This window comes from Littorina saxatilis, linkage group LG5 (genome assembly GCF_037325665.1).
Source record: "Littorina saxatilis isolate snail1 linkage group LG5, US_GU_Lsax_2.0, whole genome shotgun sequence".
Classification (NCBI taxonomy): Eukaryota; Metazoa; Mollusca; class Gastropoda; order Littorinimorpha; family Littorinidae; genus Littorina; species Littorina saxatilis.
The window spans coordinates 18,749,535-18,772,508 of NC_090249.1; the positions used below are offsets into that span (position 1 = coordinate 18,749,535).

General features: G+C 39.8%; 1 protein-coding gene and 1 long non-coding RNA gene across 2 annotated transcripts in view; both read right to left on the bottom strand.

Annotated features, from left to right (window-relative positions):
* Nucleotides 1–22,974, bottom strand: part of LOC138966485 (uncharacterized) — a 114,555-nt gene that overhangs the window by 73,390 nt on the left and 18,191 nt on the right. The window lies entirely within an intron of this gene.
* Nucleotides 140–10,920, bottom strand: LOC138966483 (Krueppel-like factor 8). The gene is made up of 4 exons (XM_070338750.1): nt 10,762–10,920; nt 6,475–6,732; nt 5,120–6,068; nt 140–4,039 (listed from the first exon to the last, which is right to left on the bottom strand). The coding sequence occupies exons 1-4, from the start codon at nt 10,822–10,824 to the stop codon at nt 3,855–3,857; spliced, it is 1,455 nt and encodes a 484-aa protein (XP_070194851.1). The 5' UTR covers nt 10,825–10,920; the 3' UTR covers nt 140–3,854.

The window sequence follows — 22,974 nt, forward strand, 5'->3', positions numbered from 1 at the left end:
GCCAAAAAGGACTTTGTCGTATTTACGACGAAAGGTGTATCATTCCCAGGCCTGAACATTTGAAATACTTGTAACAAAAAGACTTTAAAACACGCACGCACGCACACACACTCCACTAAATACAGAATAGCAAAACAGATTCAAATTCAACTTTTTTCTTTTAACTCAACATTATTACGTAGTACAAAGTGCAAAATAAATTCAGTGGTTTCCCAATAAATAAAACATTATGTATAAATTAGAGTTCACAAATAAATTACACGCTCTGTTGGATGCATCACCAATGAACGCAAGGAATTGCTTTTGAAACTCAAATAAATAAATAAATACATGTAAATAAATAAATCACAAGACACACACACATTCAATTCACATTATTATCATGCACTTGCGCTTTCTCTCTGCTGCTTTTTCATAAACAAATAACGACATCTGGTATTTATCCATGTACTTCGGACCAGTTAAAAATTATGTAATGACAAGAAATTCAACTTGTTACCCTGGAGAAAATGTCCATCTCCTTGTCCCAAAAAGATTCTCTGCCAAACAAAAACAATGCAAAAATGATTCCCCATCCCCAAATCTGGGGAATCCCCAAAATCTATTTAATGACTTGTCCTCAATTATCTATCCATAGGGGGGGAAACTACACAAGAACTTTCTTTATTTGGTGTTTAACGTCGTTTTCAACCATTCAAGGTTATATCGCGACGGGGAAAGGGGGGAGATGGGATAGAGCCACTTGTCAATTGTTTCTTGTTCACAAAAGCACTAATCAAAAATTTGCTCCATGGGCTTGCAACGTAGTACAATATATTACCTTACTGGGAGAATGCAAGTTTCCAGTACAAAGGACTTAACATTTCTTACAAGTTACATACTGCTTGACTAAAATCTTTACAAAAATTGACTATATTCTATACAAGAAACACTTAACAAGGGTAAAAGGAGAAACAGAATCCGTTAGTCGCCTCTTAGGACATGCTGGGGAGCATCGGGTAAATTCTTCCTCCTAACCCGCGGGGGGTTACACAAGAACTCGCTTATCGTATTGTTATGAAATGAGAGATGCACAGTGATAAAAAAAACAAATCTGCTGCCAGAATAACATAAGTACATGTACATGATGAACAGAACATTTGATTTAGATCAGGTGGGGTGGGCCTTTGGGGGCAAGAAGAATAGCACCAACATTTCAAATAGACATTGTAAACATAAAAAAACCACCTTCTGTCCATCTCAACATAAATGAAATAAAAGGAGAAAAAAAGACGTCAAGAATAAGTCAAACTCAAGTCTGAACAAGTTTTCCTTCAATAAACCATGATTTAAAAAATAAACCCTTAATATTCGTACAAAAACTCGGCCAAGTGGCAGTACACAATCTTAACCAGCAATAATAGCACTTGGCACGACTGGAGTTATTCCCTTAATGGCAAACAGCATTAACAATAACACCGCAAAAGAAATCAAGATTGGTTCTTTGCTTTTTTCCTTTTAGTCTTAATCATCCTCAAATTCATCCTTACAAGCTACAGCAAGGTGATAAAATCACTGTCATACCAGCACAATAGTACAATTTTAGAATCAATACCAAGTGAATGTTGAATCTATAAGCCAAAAGCAGCATAATCAACTACTACTAGTACTACTGTTGACATCCTCAGCATGCTACTTGATGTACATAAGCTGGACAAAGTTATTCACACCAGCACACATTTAGTATACATGTCAATTTTGTTGACATAAATTTTCCAAGTACCACTGCTCATGAAACAAGCATTGGTCATATTTGCAATTAACAACAGGAAAGTATACAAGTGTTCTTACCAGTATATTATTATTATTCTCATGTCATGAATCTCTCCTGGATACCTCTAGCATGAGCAGACTACATTTTAGCTTCTTTTCTTTCCATCCCCAAACCCCTAGTAAAATTCCCCAGAAATGTCTACAAATTACAGCAAGATGAAAAAGATCATTGAATAGTTCAGTTCAGAATCTGACCTTTTTCTTCATGATTTTCTTCCCTTCTCAAACTGATGTAAATTAACCTTCACCGTGCTTCGTGGGTAGTGGACGGCCCAGAGCCTCACAAAATCGTCTTTATCTCTGAAACTATTTGGAGTTTTTAATTGAGACTTCATGTAATCTCTAATCACTATACGACCTTCTCATTGCCCAACTTTTGAAAGAATATCTTTGTAAACAAACAAATAAACGATGACGTAATTTGAACTACACAGTCCGGATGATGTGGGTCGTGGACGACCCATATGGAATTAGGTAAGGAATTTTACGCTGTTTATCCTTATGCGGATGGCGTGGGTCGTACACGACCCATACTCTGCAAAGAAGCAGCAAAATGTTTATCTCTATTCGGATGGCGTGGGTCGTGTGCGACCCATACTTTTTACGTTGAATCCTTCTTTGGGAAGTATGGGTCGTACACGACCCACATCATCCGGACTGTGTAGTCCAACGCGTGATCCGGTGAAGGTTAAAGCAACTGACAGTCGGACATGTATCTAGATTATTTTCTCAAACCAAAAGTAGACCAAAAAAAGAGACAGACCAACAAAGTACACATACGGTGTTGTGCGTTATTCTTTACACAAACAACAGAACAAATACCATTCTTGGTAAAAACACCTAAAAACAAAACAAACACTTTGCAATTTCAGACTAGATCAAGTAAAATAAGAAGGTAAATTGAAAAACAGAGCACACAAATTACAAAACTTTTAACTCAATAACTGGATTTAACAGAAAAACTCACAACATACTGAAACTGAAAGACAGTTGGGCTTGAATAAAAACGTGTAAATCTTTAACCATCAAAGCCAAATCATTTAACAGAACACATTCATCTTCAATTAAACAAACCATTTTGGCCATGCAACATTTAAAACCTCATTCACAGTCTGGCAAGAGATGTAGAAAATTGTTTAAAACAACTTCAGTTCATACATTTTTCACCATTTTTTGTAATGCAGACAGGCTAGGTGAACAGTAAAGTCTTGCAAAAGCACAGACAAGTACCTTGAAATAGGTCAACTGCATATATATACATGTATAAGAGTGAAAATCTAGAACCTAGCAGATTAACTGCTCAAAGTTAGTGTGACTGTTCTAACAGTAACACAGCCTTTACAGAAGCATTGTTCCCTTTCATTTCGCTATTGACTTTGAGAATCAAACAATAGTTGAGCATTGCAAATTTTAGACTGTAATCAAGTCAGTACATTGGCCCTGTCATTATACACAAAAGTGTACATGAAATGCACCAAAAGCATGCACAACAGAGTCATAATATGAGTAGCTGTTTGTTTCATGCATTCAAGACAGTCACATCTATGCATTAAAATCATGTAATTTCACCATTTTTAGAAGCGCTCAGTGAAAAATGTCATGAATTGAGTAGTAGTTACTTCCCTTGACACAAAGGTAGAACATTGATCTCATTCTCACACATTTTTAACAATTTGCTTCGATCTCCTGACTACAATAAAAGTGCTGTACATTTCTGTCAAACCACAACATGAATACTAGAGAAAACAGTAGTTCCAGCCATATTAGAATATATTTGCAGAAGTAAACAATCTTGTCCTTTGGCGACATTCTAAGTTAACGCCCATTACCAGAATGCCACTGATTTTCAGCAAACCTTTCAAAGTTTGCAACATGTGGACAGTTTCCACTGCCATCACACAAAATCACAGACAAAAGTTCATGTACACGAGTTTGAAAAGGGCAATTTTTCAATCACACAAATGAATAAAGTCTCTCAATCACTATCAGTATCACAGCGGATGAAATGTAGTAATGTTCTTCTCAGGCTGCAACATCATCCTTCATGTTTTGGTGTTGTGTCGCCGTGCATGTTTAGCCAGGTGATCACTGCGCATAAACTTGCGATCGCAGGATGGACAAGAGAACCGCTTCTCACCGGTGTGCGTGCGCAGGTGCCGAGAACGCTCATCTGATCTTGCAAAGGTACGTCCACAGTCTGGCCAATCGCAGATGAACGGCTTCTCACCTGGTAGGACAGAAAGAAAGTTCAACGTACATTCCTTTGAAAATAGTGAAGTCAGACTCAGAGATACTGTACACTTCAAAGTGAGAATACAAATATTCCATTATCAAAAGCTCTATAAATCAGCCCCACCCCCCAACATTTAAGATGCAGTGATTAGATCAGTCCAACTCCATTCAGAGTATGATTTCTCTGCACCAGTAGTTCCTAATCAGTCCCTTCCAAAGAAGGCACAAATATACTAATAAGAATAATGAGCTTATAGAACAACAAGAAGAGCAAACGCTCGATCGAGTCACTTTCGCAGTTCTGAATATTATATGAGGCATCAGATGGACAGGAAGAAATTGCTATTCACAACACAATGAGTCACGTTCACATAAAATTTGAGCCCGGTCACTTTTAAAGTTTCCGAGAAAAGCCCAACGTTAAGTTGTGTGTTGCCGAACAGAAAAGGCTAGTTATCTCCCTTGTTTTTCTGATAACGTTCGTAAAAGGCTACAGATGTAAATACTTTGATGTAAAGAATAATCCTACAAAGTTTCAATCACATCCGATGAACTTTGTCAAAGATATAAAATGTCTAATTTTTCCTTTGACGCTGACCTGTGACCTTGAAAAAGGTCAAAGGTCAACGAAACCATCGTTAAAGTGTAGAGGTCATTGGAGGTCACGACTAAACAAAATATGAGCCCGATCGCTTTGATAGTTTCCGAGAAAAGTCCAACGTTAAGGTGGTGTCTACGGACGGCCGGCCGGCCGGCCGGCCGGACAGACTAACACTGACCGATTACATAGAGTCACTTTTTCTCAAGTGACTCAAAAACAAAGGATAGTACATTAAACTTACAACATAAACTTCGTAACTATATCGTATTCATCTGCTCCCTTTCAAATTAAACTCTTAACCAGGACTGTCTCTTAATAAAGGTAACATACCACACACAGCAAAAAGTAGTTTTGTTTACAACGAAACCTGTCAGTGTCAAGATAAGGAAAACGGACTCACCTGACTCAATCAACCCCCCCCCCCCCCCCCCCCCCCAAGAGGAAGTACAGAGAGACAAAAAGACGTGCACATACCTGTATGAGTTCTGATATGTGCCTTCAGGTGGGAGCTCTTGAAGTAAGTCTTCCGGCAGGTTTTGAATTCACAGACATGCATTCGTCGACGCTTGCCATCCACTGGTTGAGTTGCCTCCCCTTCCTCAACTGTCAGTCTCACCACACCAGCAGTGGGCAACAAGGGGGATGGGGCAGGGGCGATGGGGCAGTAGTCTGTCTGAACTTTGCCCATCAGTGGAACTGGCTGGGGTGCCATGCTAATGGGCGAAGAGCTGTGCATGGCGTTGACAACAATCACCTGGACAACCGGCGCCTGAGACGATGTGGGGACTCCAGAACTGTAAGATGATGTCGACACGGTCACAGGCAGAGTCACTGAGCCGCTGGCTGTTGAGATTTGGAGCAGGGGAATGTTTGGAAGAATAGCTGGGGGTGGTGGAGTGGAGGATGTTGATAGTGATACTCTGCTGTTTGATGTTGATGTAAGTACGAGGTTTGGTTTTGAGGTAACCATGTTGACAGTAGATGGGCTGGTGGTCGCAGAAGCCCTTGATGCAGCAGGGAAAGGTGTGCGTGTGCCGTTTGCTTCTAGTGTACTTCTGGAGTGAAACCCATGAGGAACATATGCCGTTCCTACAGGCCTGAAGAACACAGGTACGTCACAGTCATTTTCTGCCAGACGGGAGGTAGGCACAGAAAATCCGTTAGTACCGCTGGTCTGGCCGCTCACACTGAACGGAGGAACTCGTGGCTGGGAAGCATCTGCAGAAAGTTTGGAAACCTTTGATGGAGTGATATCACTTGATGAAAGACTACTGTACTCGCTTTTGGAAAATTTGAGATGGCGTTTTCGTAGAGGTTTGCAGCTGTCAGGCATGCTACTCAAGGAGGTGGAGACATTTGGAACAATCACAGACACTGGTGTTGAACGCCTCTGACACATGTTGATTGGAGGCTCCTTCAACAGCTGCATATCAGAACAAGAGAGTGTTACCATGAGAAGTGAAGCGTGAATGAAAAAAACCAATGTGACAGAAGCCAGTAGGGAATACAAAAAAAGAGTTTATATTCTGGATACAAAACAATGCAACTGTAAATTCTCAGCAAAAAAACAAGTTAATATTCTGGATATGAAACGATGTAATTGTAAATTCTCAGCAGGGCAAACTTGCCAAAAAACATCCAAGCCCAAACATTTGTCTCAATCTGATCAAGTCGACTGAAACGTCATACAAGTAACTCCTAGACCCACTTCAATGGATATACCTCCCTTTAATTTGTTTCAAATCTCACCTTCTACGTCCTACAAGTAACTCCTAGTCCAATGGATATATATATATCTCCCTTTTAATTTGTTTCAATTCAAAGCTCACCTTCTTCAACACTCCTTCCCGCTTGTCGCAGCGAGTGGGCCAGGTCACGGCCGCCGTGGAGAACGGGTCCTGACATGTGTCCGTCTGTGGGGAGGAAGAGGAGCATGAATCCTCCGAGTGTGGAGGAGTGAGGCTTCCCAGGGGCCCCATGAACATAGGGTGAGCCCTGTCCTTTCCCTTGGCCTGCAGGTGGGCAAGGTGGAGCAGCGACTCGGCCGCATCTCTCTCCGACATGCTGTCCTTACCACTGTAAAAGATCTGAAACCAACACACTGCTGTTGAGTGGGAGACTTATGGCTGAAACCAACTGAACATTAATAAAAAGTGCAATGTTTGCAAAACTACTTATTATTTTTTACATGTAATAATACCATTACCACCCACCAAAACACAGAAAGATCTGAATGCAACAGACCACTGTTAGTGGTAGTTTTATGGCAGGAAGCAACTGAAAATGTATTAAATTTAAAGTACAATACATGTGTATGCAAAACTACTGCCACTACTACTTACTATAGTTTACAATTACATAAAATATATACGATAAAGCCCACCCCTGGGCTGCCTGTCTCATGTACATTGATAAAATTAATGCCCAAGGGAAAAGGTGTCTTCAGGCTGTAAATCTTTAACTTGGGTTCTTCCATTAGTTCTAGCATTAGCAAGGTGCGTTGTACAAGGTGAGGACAGACACAAACCCACATAAATAATTTGCCACCAGTGTCAAGTTTTTTTCTGTGGATAATTCTAATTTCTTTCTTTATTTGGTGTTTAACGTCGTTTTCAACCATTGGATAATTTTAATGACTGAAACCATTTTAGAAAGTAACTATAACACATTGTCTTTTCAAAGGATGTAACTCTGCTGGCCTTTTTGTTATTGTTGGTTGTGTTTTATGTTTCATCATTGGTGAGTTTGTTTTGTTTTAAACGCTATATCAAATTCAATGTTTACATTTAATACAAAGACAAGGTATGTTGGAAGAAGAGTTACTTTCGGATTGGAAGTCCACTTGGAGAAAAAAAAGCCGGTCTGTTATGCTTTCTGTGTGTTTACAAGATGGAGATAGATAGAGAGAGACTGTATTCGTCAGTGCCATTAGCCTTTAAAGCTGTGGTCTATTTATGACTTTCCGGGGCTACGAGGTTGAAAAATAGGGACAAAATCATGTACAGATTTCTGTACAGCAAACACTACCCGAAACCCCACCTATACGGCGTGTATGACCTTGAGAGCTTCAGTCAACGCTTGAATTTTGCAGTGGTAACATCCGGTTTGCTCTCGCAGAGCTGAGCATAATTGTCAAGAAGGATCGAGCAGAAAAAATAAACGACTTGGCAGGGATTCGAACTCAAAGCCTCGTGGCCTCGAAATGTCGGGGCCGATGTCTTAACCGCTAGGCCACTTCACCAGTGTTGTCAAACATTAAAAAAAAGATAATTTTATATCATTCTACGCTTGAATTACCATTCATGCGTTGCAAAAACGTAAAAATTGACATTAAAATGTGCCTTTATTTGCAAACATGTTTCACGGAATCGCAGTACATGTTTACACCATCATGCTACACGACATTCGCGCCTTGCAAATAGCTGCGATATCTCTATTTACAACATGCAAGAAAATGACAAGAACAGTAATTGAATCTCTCCAAAGCTCTGCGCAGTTGAAACCAGACATCTAAGAAATAGTTATACATGTATTCACTTCTGAACAATGGGCGGATAGAGATATAAATCATGCTGCTTCAAGAATAACATAAGGCCAACAAAAAAAATTGTCTGTTTAGGGTAACCCAACCGACCCTATCGATTTGGCGCCGACCCAAAAACTTTTTTTTGATTTCAAAAAAAAAAAAGAAAAAAAAAGAGGTAAAAATGCTAAAAAGAGACATTTGGCGTTTCTTTCTCTCCCTTTCTCTCTGTTTTATTTATACGTTAGTTTTGAAACATGTATTCATCAAATATAAGAAGTGAATGCTCAACCAACATAGCATTTACACACACAACCAAAAAAAAAAAAAAAAAAAAAAAAAAAACCTTTACCTACCTACCGACCCTACTTTTTTTGGTCATGTTACCCTAAACAGACAATTTTTTTTTTTTGGCCTAACATGAATTCATATCAATGTTTTGCCTTCTTTTTATATTTAGTCAAGTTTTGACTAAATATTTTAACGTAGAGGGGGGAATCGAGACGAGGGTCGTGGTGTATGTGTGTGTGTGTGTGTGTGTGTGTGTGTGTGTGTGTGTCTGTGTGTGTGTGTAGAGCGATTCAGACTAAACTACTGGACCGATCTTTATGAAATTTGACATGAGAGTTCCTGGGTATGAAATCCCCATACGTTTTTTTCATTTTTTTGATAAATGTCTTTGATGACGTCATATCCGGCTTTTCGTGAAAGTTGAGGCGGCACTGTCACGCCCTCATTTTTCAACCAAATTGGTTGAAATTTTGGTCAAGTAATCTTCGACGAAGCCCGGGGTTCGGTATTGCATTTCAGCTTGGTGGCTTAAAAATTAATTAATGACTTTGGTCATTAAAAATCTGAAAATTGTAAAAAAAAATAAAAATTTATAAAACGATCCAAATTTACGTTTATCTTATTCTCCATCATTTGCTGATTCCAAAAACATATAAATATGTTATATTCGGATTAAAAACAAGCTCTGAAAATTAAATATATAAAAATTATTATCAAAATTAAATTGTCCAAATCAATTTAAAAACACTTTCATCTTATTCCTTGTCGGTTCCTGATTCCAAAAACATATAGATATGATATGTTTGGATTAAAAACACGCTCAGAAAGTTAAAACAAAGAGAGGTACAGAAAAGCGTGCTATCCTTCTTAGCGCAACTACTACCCCGCTCTTCTTGTCAATTTCACTGCCTTTGCCATGAGCGGTGGACTGACGATGCTACGAGTATACGGTCTTGCTGAAAAATGGCATTGCGTTCAGTTTCATTCTGTGAGTTCGACAGCTACTTGACTAAATATTGTATTTTCGCCTTACGCGACTTGTTTCAATTGGCGTAGTAGCCTAGTGGTTAGGACATGAGACACGAAGTCTCGAGGTGGAGAGTTCGAATCTTCGCCGGGGCGTTTATTTTTTCCCCTTGATCTCTCTTGAAGATAAAATATGATCAGTCTTGAGAGAGCAAACCGGATGTTATCCCTGCAAAATTCAAGCGTTGACTGAAGCTCTCAAGGTCATACACGCCGTATAGGTGGGGTTTCGGGTAGCGTTTGCTGTACAGAATTCTGTACATGATTGTATCCCTATTTTTCAATCTCGTGGCCCCGGAAAGTCATAAATAGACCACAGCTTTAACTGTGAAACTAAAACATAAACGTACAACAAACGTCTTTGTACGAGTCACTATGATCTGAGCTGCGAAACATAACCAAAGGGCGGTAGACAGTGCACTACTGTTACGTGAAAGTGCACATCGCGAATATGCATGGAGAACGCCCCGATTGTGAACTTCCCAGGCTATTCGGGTCAAGTAACGCTCATAATGTGTAGACTCTCCAAATATGGCTAACTGGGTTGACCATGTGACTGTGGATGGGCGTGCACTTCCTACTTTTATCTGGGGAACAACCCAAAACAAACTTGACCTACAATATTCACAGCGAGTTCTGCGGTATACAACCAAAACTATGATTAAAAAATAATGTCGGAACTTCTGTTCAACAGGAAGAAGCAGCTTTTTATGAAGCGGAGCGAAAAGAAACGAAGGAATCGTGAATGCTTTCAAGCAGCAAGCAGCACGAAAGCCGCAGAACACCTTTGACCCCTTCGCTTCACTCCCACACGCCTACATATCACTCACTACGCACACGGCGAGTACGTGATCGCGACTCGAATCTTGAATCGTCGTTGAAAAACGTTTCCGTGTGATCAGTCTACTCACAATAACAGTTAAAAGGCACCTGTAACAATCAACTGGAAGGACACCACGTAGGATACGGATTCAACGGCTAGAACATGTGTTTGGGATGGCCTTGAAAAACAACGATAATTAAGTTGGCAGCATTGAAAAGACATTCGTAGAACAAAACGGAAAAATCCATCTCAACGTGATAAACTGCCACTAAAAATGTGTCTCTGATTCTCGGCAATCGAAGAAAGTGGCTGTAAACAAAGATAAAACACAGACAAAACCACGAGTACCCCCCCACCGCCCCCCGTCTCTTTCTGTTGCTGTCTGTCAATCCGATCGGCCAACGATCACCCAAATACATGAAAACAAATGAAAGAAAATGTCTGAATACTAACCTCTGAGTCTGATTGTGGTGTACCAGGCGGAGAAGAAGGATAAGTGAATGAATCCTCTTTCATCTTTGATTGATATTTTCCTCGTCTGTATTCACCGAACGTCCACTGATTAGTGTGTCACAAAATGTAGCTGCACTGGGAATTCAAGGCAGGGCGGGGAACGTTTGGCCAATCAAAAAAGGGGGCACGGCTCTTGGAGCCAATCAGAATGAGGTGTGCATGTGATCAGAGCATGGTTTCTGCGTCCCTGTGCACGTGGAGTTTGGATGGTGTTGCTTTGTCGTGTTCAGTGGAGTTGTCAATGTTTACTTCGTGTTGTCGTTCCCACAGCTCTCAGCGGAAGGGCTTGCCTTCTTTGGAGCTGGAATGTTATGACAATCAGCCACTATTTTAAGGGTCACACACACAGACAGATAAAACAGATTCGCTTTTGAGTCGGCAGTCAAGTGATTTGCTAGCTGACCAGTGTCAGACGGTTCCAATCGACATTTCTGACGGTAGTTCCAGTGAAGGTTGCGTGATGATGAAATCATTGGTACGCAGTTTTGTATGATGTGACTGTACAATTTTTATTTTGTACTCTGTGTCGGGGAGGGAGGTATCAGTTTTGGGACATCTCGTTCGAATTATTATTTTGTAAATTTACCTGTTGTTTCGTCCTTAGCCCCCCCCCCCCCCCCCCCCCCGCTCACCCCCGCTCACACATACACCCACTCACACATACACCCATGCACACACACACCCAGCCCTACCCCCGCCCCCCCCCCTCCCCAGAGAAACTAGAAGAAAAAGAAGAGAATAAGAATAAATACTGAAGCAACGAAGAGAAATCAATAAATGATACTGAAACAACAAAGTGAAATCAATAAATAAACAAAGTTTCAAATGACTCTTAATTGATACATTTTCAATTAAAACAAAACTTATTCATGTGTGTGTGTGCGCAATATAGGGGGGGGGGGGGGGGGGGGGGAAGTGGTCGTGTTTGGGAACAAGGGAGATATAAACAAGTCGCGTAAGGCGAAAGTACTACATTTAGTCAAGCTGTGGAACTCACAGAATGAAACTGAACGCACTGCATTTTTTCACAATGACCGTAGTCCGCCGCTTGTGCATAACGGAGTGAAACTGACGAGCCTGTTCAGCGCGGTAGTGGTTTCGCTGTGCTGCATAGCACGCTTTTCTGTACCCCTCTTCGTTTTAACTTTCTGAGCGTGTTTTTAATCCAAACATATCATATCTATATGTTTTTGGAATCAGGAACCGACAAGGAATAAGATGAAAGTGTTTTTAAATCGATTTCGGAAATTTAATTTTGATCATAATTTTTGAGTCACTTGAGAAAAAGTGACTCTATGTAATCGGTCAGTGTTAGTCTGTCCGGCCGGCCGTCCGGCCGGCCGTCCGTAGACACCACCTTAACGTTGGACTTTTCTCGGAAACTATCAAAGCGATCGGGCTCATATTTTGTTTAGTCGTGACCTCCAATGACCTCTACACTTTAACGATGGTTTCGTTGACCTTTGACCTTTTTCAAGGTCACAGGTCAGCGTCAAAGGAAAAATTAGACATTTTATATCTTTGACAAAGTTCATCGGATGTGATTGAAACTTTGTAGGATTATTCTTTACATCAAAGTATTTACATCTGTAGCCTTTTACGAACGTTATCAGAAAAACAAGGGAGATAACTAGCCTTTTCTGTTCGGCAACACACAACTTAACGTTGGGCTTTTCTCGGAAACTATAAAAGTGACCGGGCTCAAATTTTATGTGAACGTGACTCATTGTGTTGTGAATAGCAATTTCTTCCTGTCCATCTGATGCCTCATATAATATTCAGAACTGCGAAAGTGACTCGATCGAGCGTTTGCTCTTCTTGTTATATTTTTAATTTGTAGAGATTGTTTGTTATCCAAATATAACATATTTATATGTTTTTGGAATCAGGAAATGATGTAGAATAAGATGAACGTAAACTTGGATCGTTTTATATAAAAAAAAATGTTATGACAATTTTCAGATTTTTAATGACCAAAGTCATTAATTAATTTTTAAGCCACCAAGCTGAAATGCAATACCGAAGTCCAGCCTTCGTCGAAGATTGCTTTACAAAAATTTCAATCAATTTGATTGAAAAATGAGGGTGTGACAGTGCCGCCTCAACTTTTACAAAAAGCCGGATATGACGTCATCAAAAGTATTTATCGAAATTTAAAAAAAAAAAACGTCCGGGGATATCATTCCCAGGAACTCTCATGTCAAATTTCATAAAGATCGGTCCAGTAGTTTGGTCTGAATCGCTCTACACACACACGCACAGACAGACAGACAGACTGACAGACACACACACATACACCACGACCGTCGTCTCGATTCCCCCTCTATGTTAAAACATTTAGTCAAAACTTGACTAAATGTAAAAAGGGCAAGAAATAAAAGACGAAGGGTAACCATGCAGTACGTGTGTTGTCATGTCAGTCCTTACTTTATTTTGTGACTACTTTTTTCCGGACTTTTTCTATCATTATTATACTGACACCTTTACTGAATACTGAGTCAGTTTGCATGATTACCACGGATTGGATGCGTGTGTGTGAGTGTGCGCGCCCACAATTTAGTAGAGAGAAGAGACAAGTTGAACTCGGGCTGAAATTTCAGTAACAAAATTAAATCTCTAATTTTGTTTTCACAGTACGAGTTCACTTTTGATGAGGAATTTAAAAAAGAAGTCGGTTAAAATATGATGGAAGGGGGGTGGGGGGATTTATCTTGTGCTTTTGACTGACTTTGCTGTTTTTGCTGCCAGGAGTCATATGGCTGAGCTGCATGTGCATCAGTTCACACACTAAACCGTGGGACTCTTTTCAGGGCACGAAGGTTATACATTTTGGTCCTCCAAGGATGATGAAGAGTAAATAAGAATATTAGAGGCGGAAGGGAAGCAAAGTCAAGTACTCTTTGGGACGGGTGGGTGTTTGTTTTTGTTTTTTTAGAAGATATTTTGTATGGATATTGTATCAGTGTGGTTTGTTTTGATGTTTGCTTGATTCTAAATTGTTGGTTTTTGTTGATATATCTTTTGTGATGTTTGTATCCTGGAAGTCATCATGGTAATAATTCATGATGATAACGTCTGCATTCATGTTTAATATTAGTTTACATTTTGTTATTTTGGTTTCTAAGCCCCTTGGTGTATATTTGCTGGTTTTTAAGCCCCCTGGGACCATAACCTCTACTAAAACTTGTAAACATTGAGAATTTCCGCCCGCAGCAATACAGTGGAACCCCCCTTTTAAGACCTCCAAAAATCTGAGTAACTGATAAGGTCTTAAAAAGGAGGGAGTCTTAAAATAGGGGTCAATTTACAAAGTCTATGAACAGAAAGTCTGAGAAAAGAGGGCATAAAAAGCCGGTGAAGTGATGATCTGTGATTTTAGTTGATAATGATAGATTTATTTGAATTGTGTATTGTGTACGTGATTGTGTTTCCATTTATTTAAAAAGGTTTTTTTAAAGTTAAAAAACAAAGGAATACTGTACTCACCAATACAAGAACGGGACAAGACGGTACGAATTTTCGCTTATGGAAGCTTCATCAGGAAAAACAAGAACACAAAAGACAACAAAAAGCAAGGTTTTTTTAAATTCATTTTTTATATACATGAGTATTGTTGCTGTTATTAAGATTATTGTTTAAGATTGATTGTAAGGCGCTTATGTGTATTGTTGCTGTTATTCAGATTATTGTATTTAAGATTGATTGTAAGGCGCTTACTATTTTAGGATTTGCGCCCTATAAATACCCTTATTATTATTATTATTATTATTGCAAATTGAGACACTATAGTGATGATGCTGACAGGTAATAATGGCAACGACGATAATGCCGGTTCGTGGTGAAGAATAAGAATTTTTTTTTTTTTAAAGTAACACGATTCTTTGTACCAGTATCCACTTGATTTCTGTGATTTTTTTCATATCGTTGTTTACAATGTTTCCTCAGTTTTTTAATAAAAGCTTGACTAAATGTTGTATTTTCGCCTTACGCGACTTGTTCTAATCTAAGTTTAACTTTTTGTAAGTTAAAAACAAGTCGCGTAAGGCGAAAATACAACATTTAGTCAAGCTGTCGAAGTCACAGAATGAAACTGAACGCAATGCAATTTTTCAGCAAGACCGTATACTCGTAGCATCGTCAGTCCACCGCTCGTGGCAAAGGCAGTGAAATTGACAAGAAGAGCGGGGTGTAGTTGCGCTGAGAAGGATAGCACGCTTTTCTGTACCTCTCTTCGTTTTAACTTTTTGAGCGTGTTTTTAATCCAAACATATCATATCTATATGTTTTTGGAATCAGGAACCGACAAGGAATAAGATGAAAGTGTTTTTAAATTGATTTCAAAAATTTAGTTTTGATCATAATTTTTATATTTGTAATTTTCAGAGCTTGTTTTTAATTCAAATATAACATATTTATATGTTTTTGGAATCAGAAAATGATGAAGAATAAGATGAACGTAAATTTGGATCGTTTTATAAATTTTTTTGTTTTACAATTTTCAGATTTTTAATGACCAAAGTCATTAATTAATTTTTAAGCCACCAAGCTGAAATGCAATACCGAAGTCCGGCCTTCGTCGAAGATTGCTTGGCCAAAATTTCAATCAATTTGATTGAAAAATGAGGGTGTGACAGTGCCGCCTCAACTTTTACAAAAAGCCGGATATGACGTCATCAAAGGTATTTATCGAAAAAAGAAAAAAAACATCCGGGGATATCATTCCCAGGAACTCTCATGTCAAATTTCATAAAGATCGGTCCAGTAGTTTGGTCTGAATCGCTCTACACACACACACACGCACAGACAGACAGACAGACAGACACACACACACACACATACACCACGACCCTCGTCTCGATTCCCCCTCTATGTTAAAACATTTAGTCAAAACTTGACTAAATGTAACAAGTCGCGTAAGGCGAAATTACTACATTTAGTCAAGCTGTGGAACTCACAGAATGAAACTGAACGCACTGCAATTTTTCAGCAAGACCGTATACTCGTAGCATCGTCAGTCCACCGCTCATGGCAAAGGCAGTGAAATTGACAAGAAGAGCGGGAAAGTAGTTGCGCTGAGAAGGATAGCACGCTTTTCTGTACCTCTCTTCGTTTTAACTTTTTGAGCGTGGTTTTAATCCAAACATATCATATCTATATGTTTTTTGGAATCAGGAACCGACAAGGAATAAGATGAAAGTGTTTTTAAATTGAATTCGAAAATTTAATTTTGATCATAATTTTTATATTTTTAATTTTCAGAGCTTGTTTTTAATCCAAATATAACATATTTATATGTTTTTGGAATCAGAAAATGATGAAGAATAAGATGAACGTAAATTTGGATCGTTTTATAATTTTTTTTAAATTTTTTTTTTACAATTTTCAGATTTTTAATGACCAAAGTCATTAATTAATTTTTAAGCCACCAAGCTGAAATGCAATACCGAAGTCCAGCCTTCGTCGAAGATTGCTTGGCCAAAATTTCAATTTGATTGAAAAATGAGGGTGTGACAACTTTTACAAAAAGCCGGATATGACGTCATCAAAGACATTTATCGAAAAAAAGAAAAAAACGTCCGGGGATATCATTCCCAGGAACTCTCTAGTCAAATTTCATAAAGATCGGTCCAGTAGTTTAGTCTGAATCGCTCTACACACACACACACACACGCACAGACACACATACACATACACCACGACCCTCGTCTCGATTCCCCCTCTATGTTAAAGCATGGGTATTCTGACCTGTTGGACCTCGGCCTTTAAAGTCTTAGGTATGACCCGACCGGGGTTCGAACCCACGACCTCCCGATCACGGGGCGGACGCCTTACCACTAAGGCCAACCGTGCCGGTCCTAAATTCGAGTGAACTTGTTCATTCATGTCAGTTTTTTCTTTGAGGGAGGAAGCTCGGGGTTGGGATGGGGTCGGGGGCAGGGGGTGGGGTCGGAGGAAGGGGGCGGGGGTGGGGGGTGGGGGGGAGGGGGTGGGGGGTAGCTGCCGGGTGGTCAGGGGATGGATGGGGGACTAAAACACCCTTTGCTTCTTCGTCACTGAATATGTGTACTTCATAATTGAAATGCTGGTCTGTTGGTCATTATCTTTCTCTAAGGCATGAATCGATCTCCGTCCTTTGTCTTCCTGTCCTTCTGTCTCTTTGTCTGCCTGTCCTTCTGTCTCTCTGCCGGTCTGCCATTCTAGCGGCTGTGTTTTTCTTTACCGTCATGGGGTAGCATATGCTTGACTCTGCCAGGCTGTCAGTCTGTCCTTCTGTCTCTTTGTCTGCCTGTCCTTCTGTCCGCACTCAGATCTCTTGTTGTTGTTGTTTTGTTGTGGTCGAGCGGGGATATTGGTTATATCGGTGTCTCAGTCAATCTCTTAACCCGTCAATGGGTTATGCTTGATCTTTTTATTCATGTACTAAACAAAAACCTATCTATTTATTTGTCTAATTTCATTTAAAATGTATACACAAACCCTTGCATGAAGTTCATACCATAGGCGGGCGAATGTATTTTTTTCATCAATGCTTTGAGGGCTAGAATATCTTACTTGCATCAATGGAAGGTAGTATAGTACCTTTATTTACTACCTGAAGTTGAATCCTGTGCCTGTACTTCGTCCCTCTAATTGCACAAGATAAAACACGCATCCGTTAATAATAATTATCAAGTACTGAGTCGCTGAACTTTGGATTGTGAAAATGATGATACATCAAAAGTATGTCAGTTAAACAATTATGTGCACTTTATATGTTTATAGTTATGAACAATCGCAACGGCTTTTTCGCGGATAGCATGTTTATTATGTGCCTACATGTATAAAATCGGCTTCTGCTCAAAAGCAGCTGTCGCAAGGATGCTCTTTGCAGTAACTGTCATTAAAATCATAGGTATGGCTATGAAAATGACAATTCGTTGTCACGATATCGAGGCGATAATATTTAATGTGTGTTTGTGTCAGTGTGTGTGTGTGTGTGTGTGTGTGTGTGTGTGCGTGTGTGTGTGTGTGCGTGCGTGCGTGCGTGCGTGTGTGTGTGTTTGTATAGTGTGTGTGTGTGTGTGTGTGTGTTTGTCAGTGTGTGTGTGTGTGTGTGTTTGTCAGTGTGTGTGTGCGTGCGTACGTACGTGTGTGTGTGTGTGTGTGTGTGTGTGTGTGCGTGCGTGGTGTGTCACGAGGTTTTCGTACAAACATATCATCATTACGAATATGCTTGTAATTATTGCTGTTAAAAATAGATGCTCTTCTTAGTCCTTTATCAGGACGAGTGGTCAGTAATGGTGGTATCGAACGAGGAAGAAGAAAGCAGAAGACGTGGTGGTTAGACGTGCTAATTTCATCCCTTCGTCCGCAATCAGTGTCTGCTTGGTCATCGCCTGGGTTACTGCTGTCCAACGTCCCGGCGGTTCAGTTTGCAGTCTTCAGCTTCGAGTCGTTCTTTGCGCTGAGTCGTTCTCTGTAGACATGCATGCTAATGGCTTTTTGTTAGGCACAGCTAGCTTACAATCTTCTACGTCGATCTTACGAAATGCTTCACCGAGCTGTTTTAACTAGCAGCCCGGCAACAGAAAGACTGAATGACATGCGTTTGTATAAACTACACAAACTACAAAAACGTTACCTTACCGTGACTACACAGTTTTCTGAAGACAGCAGACAACAGATAAGAGGGGGGAAATAAGGAGAGAAAAAGAAAATCAGGGTAAATGTGGCACCAGCCCTGAAGACAGTGCCTTTCTGAGGCCAAACCATCATCATAAAGCTCCCACACTGACTCTTTTCTGGGCCCACCGGGGCTTACCCTCTTTATTTATGCCGCTTCCTGAATCCCCCTCCTTTACCCCCACCCCCACTCCCCAGTGAAACAGAACGTTCTCTTCACGTGTCGATCACTCCGAGTAGTGCACACGAACATGCAGTGATCACATTTACCTGTACCTACATCCATATTCTTGATAGTGGTTGAACAGGAACGTGATTCGAACAAACTAACACACACATATACATGTTTTTACATTTAGTCAAGTTTTGACTAAATGTTTTAACATAGAGGGGGGAATCGAGACGAGGGTCGTGGTGTATGTGTGTCTGTGTGTCTGTCTGTCTGTCTGTCTGTCTGTGTGTGTGTGTAGAGCGATTCAGACTAAACTACTGGACCGATCTTTATGAAATTTGACATGAGAGTTCCTGGGTATGATATCCTCAGACGTTTTTTTCATATTTTTGATAAATGTCTTTGATGACGTCATATCCGGCTTTTCGTGAAAGTTGAGGCGGCACTGTCACGCTCTCATTTTTCAACCAAATTGGTTGAAATTTTGGTCAAGTAATCTCCGACGAAGCCCGGACTTCGGTATTGCATTTCAGCTTGGTGGCTTAAAAATTAATTAATGACTTTGGTCATTAAAAATCTGAAAATTGTAAAAACATTATTTTTTTTATAAAACGATCCAAATTTACGTTCATCTTATTCTCCATCATTTTCTGATTCCAAAAACATATACTTGTTTTTACTTTCATAGCTATGCTAACTTGTTTGTTTATTTGGGACATGACGTGGTTGTATGCTACTTTTAATAAAGCTGATTAAGTCCATGAGCTTCTAAAAAAGAAATCAGTAGGCAGTAACGCACAAACAGCGACGATGTTGACATCCAACAACGGACGCACAACTTGACAATACAGAAACGCGGCCAAACACACAAACATGTTGTCAAGTTCACACCTAACCTATAAGCCTTAGGCTGAGGTCGAAACAAACACGTTGCCGTCACAAACAAAGCTCAAGGACTTCACCCCCCCCCCCCCTCCCCCATCTTTGTCCCTTCCTGCTCCCTTTTAGCTGGAACTATGTTTTGAGCCGTCTTTGCTGGAATAAAATTGACCTTATCAAGGTTGCCACAAACAACCACGCCAACACCCCCTTCCACACATTCTCCTGCGTCCTTCTTCCGTACCAAATCTAGCATTATAGAACTGCGTTCTTTATACTGTCTTTGTGCTGGGACATATTTCACCTCATCAAAGTTGACACCAACAACAAAGCCACCAACCACCACACCCCTCTCAGTTCCATTCCATCTCCTGCTGCAAAACTAGCACCAGAAAATGGCAGTTTTCTTTAAACCGTTTGTGCCAGAACACACTTATGCTTCACCTGATCGGAAAAGTCAAGGACACGGAGTGTGACCTCTGCCTCATCAGCAAGTCTTGTCGTCTGCTGTTCCCGGCGCCCATCACATGCAGTTATTGATCTCCCTATCCTGGCTTTGTCGTCTGCTGCTAAGTCTGGCTGGGGTCAAAGAACGGCCGGCTAGAACCACAGGTGCATGAAACAAACATTTTAAGTTGGTGATTCTCTGAGATCAAGGAACTCTTGTTCTGTATAGAGAAGAAATCTTAAACAGATAGACTGCTTGAGAACAAGAGACTGCATGTGAAAAAAACCTATAGAACAAGATAACAATAAAAATGTACTCACCAAAAACAAGGTGTTTTTGTCACCTCTGCTTTTATGTGCTGAAGAAAACATCTGGTCAAAACCGGTACTATTTCTGATCTTATAAATGTTGGATTGTCCATGTTTCTGGTGAGAACATTGTGATTGTTATCTTGTTCAGATAGACTGCTGTTTCAACATCAAGGATAAACAAAAATGTAATGGTTAGTGAACGTTTGCTTGACAAAACGAAGCACTGATTTCCCAAAAGCCTTGACCTCACGATCGAAGAAAAAAACAAGCTAAAAAAAACACTGAGAACAGGTAAATAATAAATGATGCAAGATGAACACTTATCTTTGGGTCTTAACTTTGCTCCTTCCAAGTCAGCAGGAAGCGATTGGAGGACAGTTTTAAAATTAAAGAGAAGGCCTAGATGAATGAAAGTTTAGATGAATTATGTTTTTACTGGCGACAGGGACCAGTTGATCAAATGAATGATTGAATAAATGAAAAAGTTAGTGAATAAAATGAAATAAATGAATGAATGATTAAATGGGTGAGTGAATAAATGAATGAATGATTAAATGGATGAGTGAATAAATGAATGAATGATTAAATGGATGAGTGAATAAATGAATGAATGATTAAATGGATGAGTGAATAAATGAATGAATGATTAAATGGATGAGTGAATAAATGAATGAATGATTAAATGGATGAGTGAATAAATGAATGAATGATTAAAATGGATGAGTGAATAAATGAATGAATGATTAAATGGATGAGTGAATAAATTAATAAATGAATAAGCGCATGAATGAATGAATGAATGAATGAAAGCTGAAATGTGTTCCTTGAGGGGCCAACTGATTACAGCACATCGTGAAAAGATTACATAAGTTTAGAAGGGTTTCGTTGTTCGTTTAAGCTGATGTTGTTGCTGCTGGTGTTGTTGGTTTTTGAGGTGTTTATTCTTTGGAGTTTGTGTGTGTGTCGGCACAGAAAATGTAACTGCTCCTCCGGACAGGTGGGAGAGGCAAAGCATTATACATGTGATTTGCTTGGTATCGTTTGCGTTAAAAGTAAAGGACAAAAAGACATGATAACGAAATAAGCGAGAAGAAGTGTATTTTAAATTTTCATATGGACTTCATTATAACCGTCACATTGACCATCTTCAGCAGAAGCAGCAGTAGACCTACTGCGAATACTGAGCCCCACAACAGAAGATATTTACGTGCACACTAAAATTAACAGTATCGGTGAATAACAACGCTTTGGAGTGGTCAACTGCGCTAAAGTGTGCACGTTTAATTGATGTTATGATGTCGTAATGATATACCCATACTGTCATCTCTTTTAAGAGCGTGACAGCTGGATAGCATGTAACAGGAAACCATCCGTGACAATTCACGTTTGTTTTGTTGTTGTTGCATTTTTTTCATTTCTATGTGCAGAAACAGCTGTACTATGCGCGATGTAGACGTTTTTTTCATGAAGTGCAAGGACCTGCTTTCACTGTTTGCTGCTTTGATGTTTCCCCTTGGATTCGTTAATTATAAACTTTATGCTTCAGCTCATATAATATTGTATGTCACGATACCAAAATTGAATACATTTTTTTAATACATTTTTTTTTTTTTTTTACACCACCTGCTTTCACTTCATAAGTATCGCAATACTGAGTTCTTCTCCGGGCTGAGGGGGTAAAAGCTGTTCTAGCTATGGGTAGACTTGATCTAAAACTCCAAGCCACTTGGAGCTGGCTACCTCTCTTCATGTACCAAGGACACGGGCCGACGGCATTCTATCAAAACAAGAATACAGAGTTATCTCCCATTTGTTGTTTGCGAGCAGTGTTCGCGAGACGAAAATGATTGCAGATTGGCCGACTTCGACAGTGATCTCCGTTCTGTTCTTCACAGTTATAATAAAGACATCGTTCTAAGGTCAAAACAAGTCGAAATGTTGGGACTGCTGCCAGAAGGAGACCGAAATAATTATATGGTTGCATCACTGTCAAAATATCGTCTGCTCCGGCGAGCGCCGAAACCAAACGGTTGATTATCACGTGACACTTTTGCCATATTTAGAGTTGTTTGCACAGTAAATACAGCCGCGAAAAATAGCTCGCTTGAAACTGTCTTACATATCAATTCCTTTGTAATTTAAAAATTACACAACACCATGAAAAATCATTATCGACGATCGCAAATCTGCTTACATCCATAACACATTACGAAAAGATCTAAATATGTAAAAAAAAAAAAATCGATTTCCTCGCCAGACAAGGAAAACCAAGGCATCCTGTCAGGGATAGAATGAGCCGAACTCATTTTGACCTAAGTTCAGGATGGGGCCGACGGGGCAAGCCGCAACTGAGTCATTTTTCATTGGAAAACTTGAAATTCGGTCAGCAACGGGATTGCATTCTCATCTTCCCATTCTTCTTCTGTTTTGAGACCTTGACCCGCTTACGTGACTCTGCAGCTGAAGTTGAACTTTCCCATACGTTTTCCATCCCACGTTTGAACGTATAAACGTTTTCACAACATTCGCTTTGTTTGCATTGATGTCCAACCAGTAACCCGGCGGTTGACATGCACTCTGCTCAGCTGTGTTTTTACCACACTCGGCCAATGACTTCAAAACTACGATTTTGTTATTGCCTGTAATGACTCAGTCAAATGTAGAGTGTTCCCCACACACCA

Coding starts and splice junctions, on each gene's coding strand:
- LOC138966483 (XM_070338750.1), bottom strand. CDS start 10,824: ATGAAAGAGGATTCATTCACTTATCCTTCTTCTCCGCCTGGTACACCA. Junction 6,069..6,474: donor GGGAAGGAGTGTTGAAGAAG/GTGAGCTTTGAA, acceptor TCTGATATGCAG/CTGTTGAAGGAGCCTCCAAT. Junction 4,040..5,119: donor ACATATCAGAACTCATACAG/GTATGTGCACGT, acceptor CTGTCCTACCAG/GTGAGAAGCCGTTCATCTGC.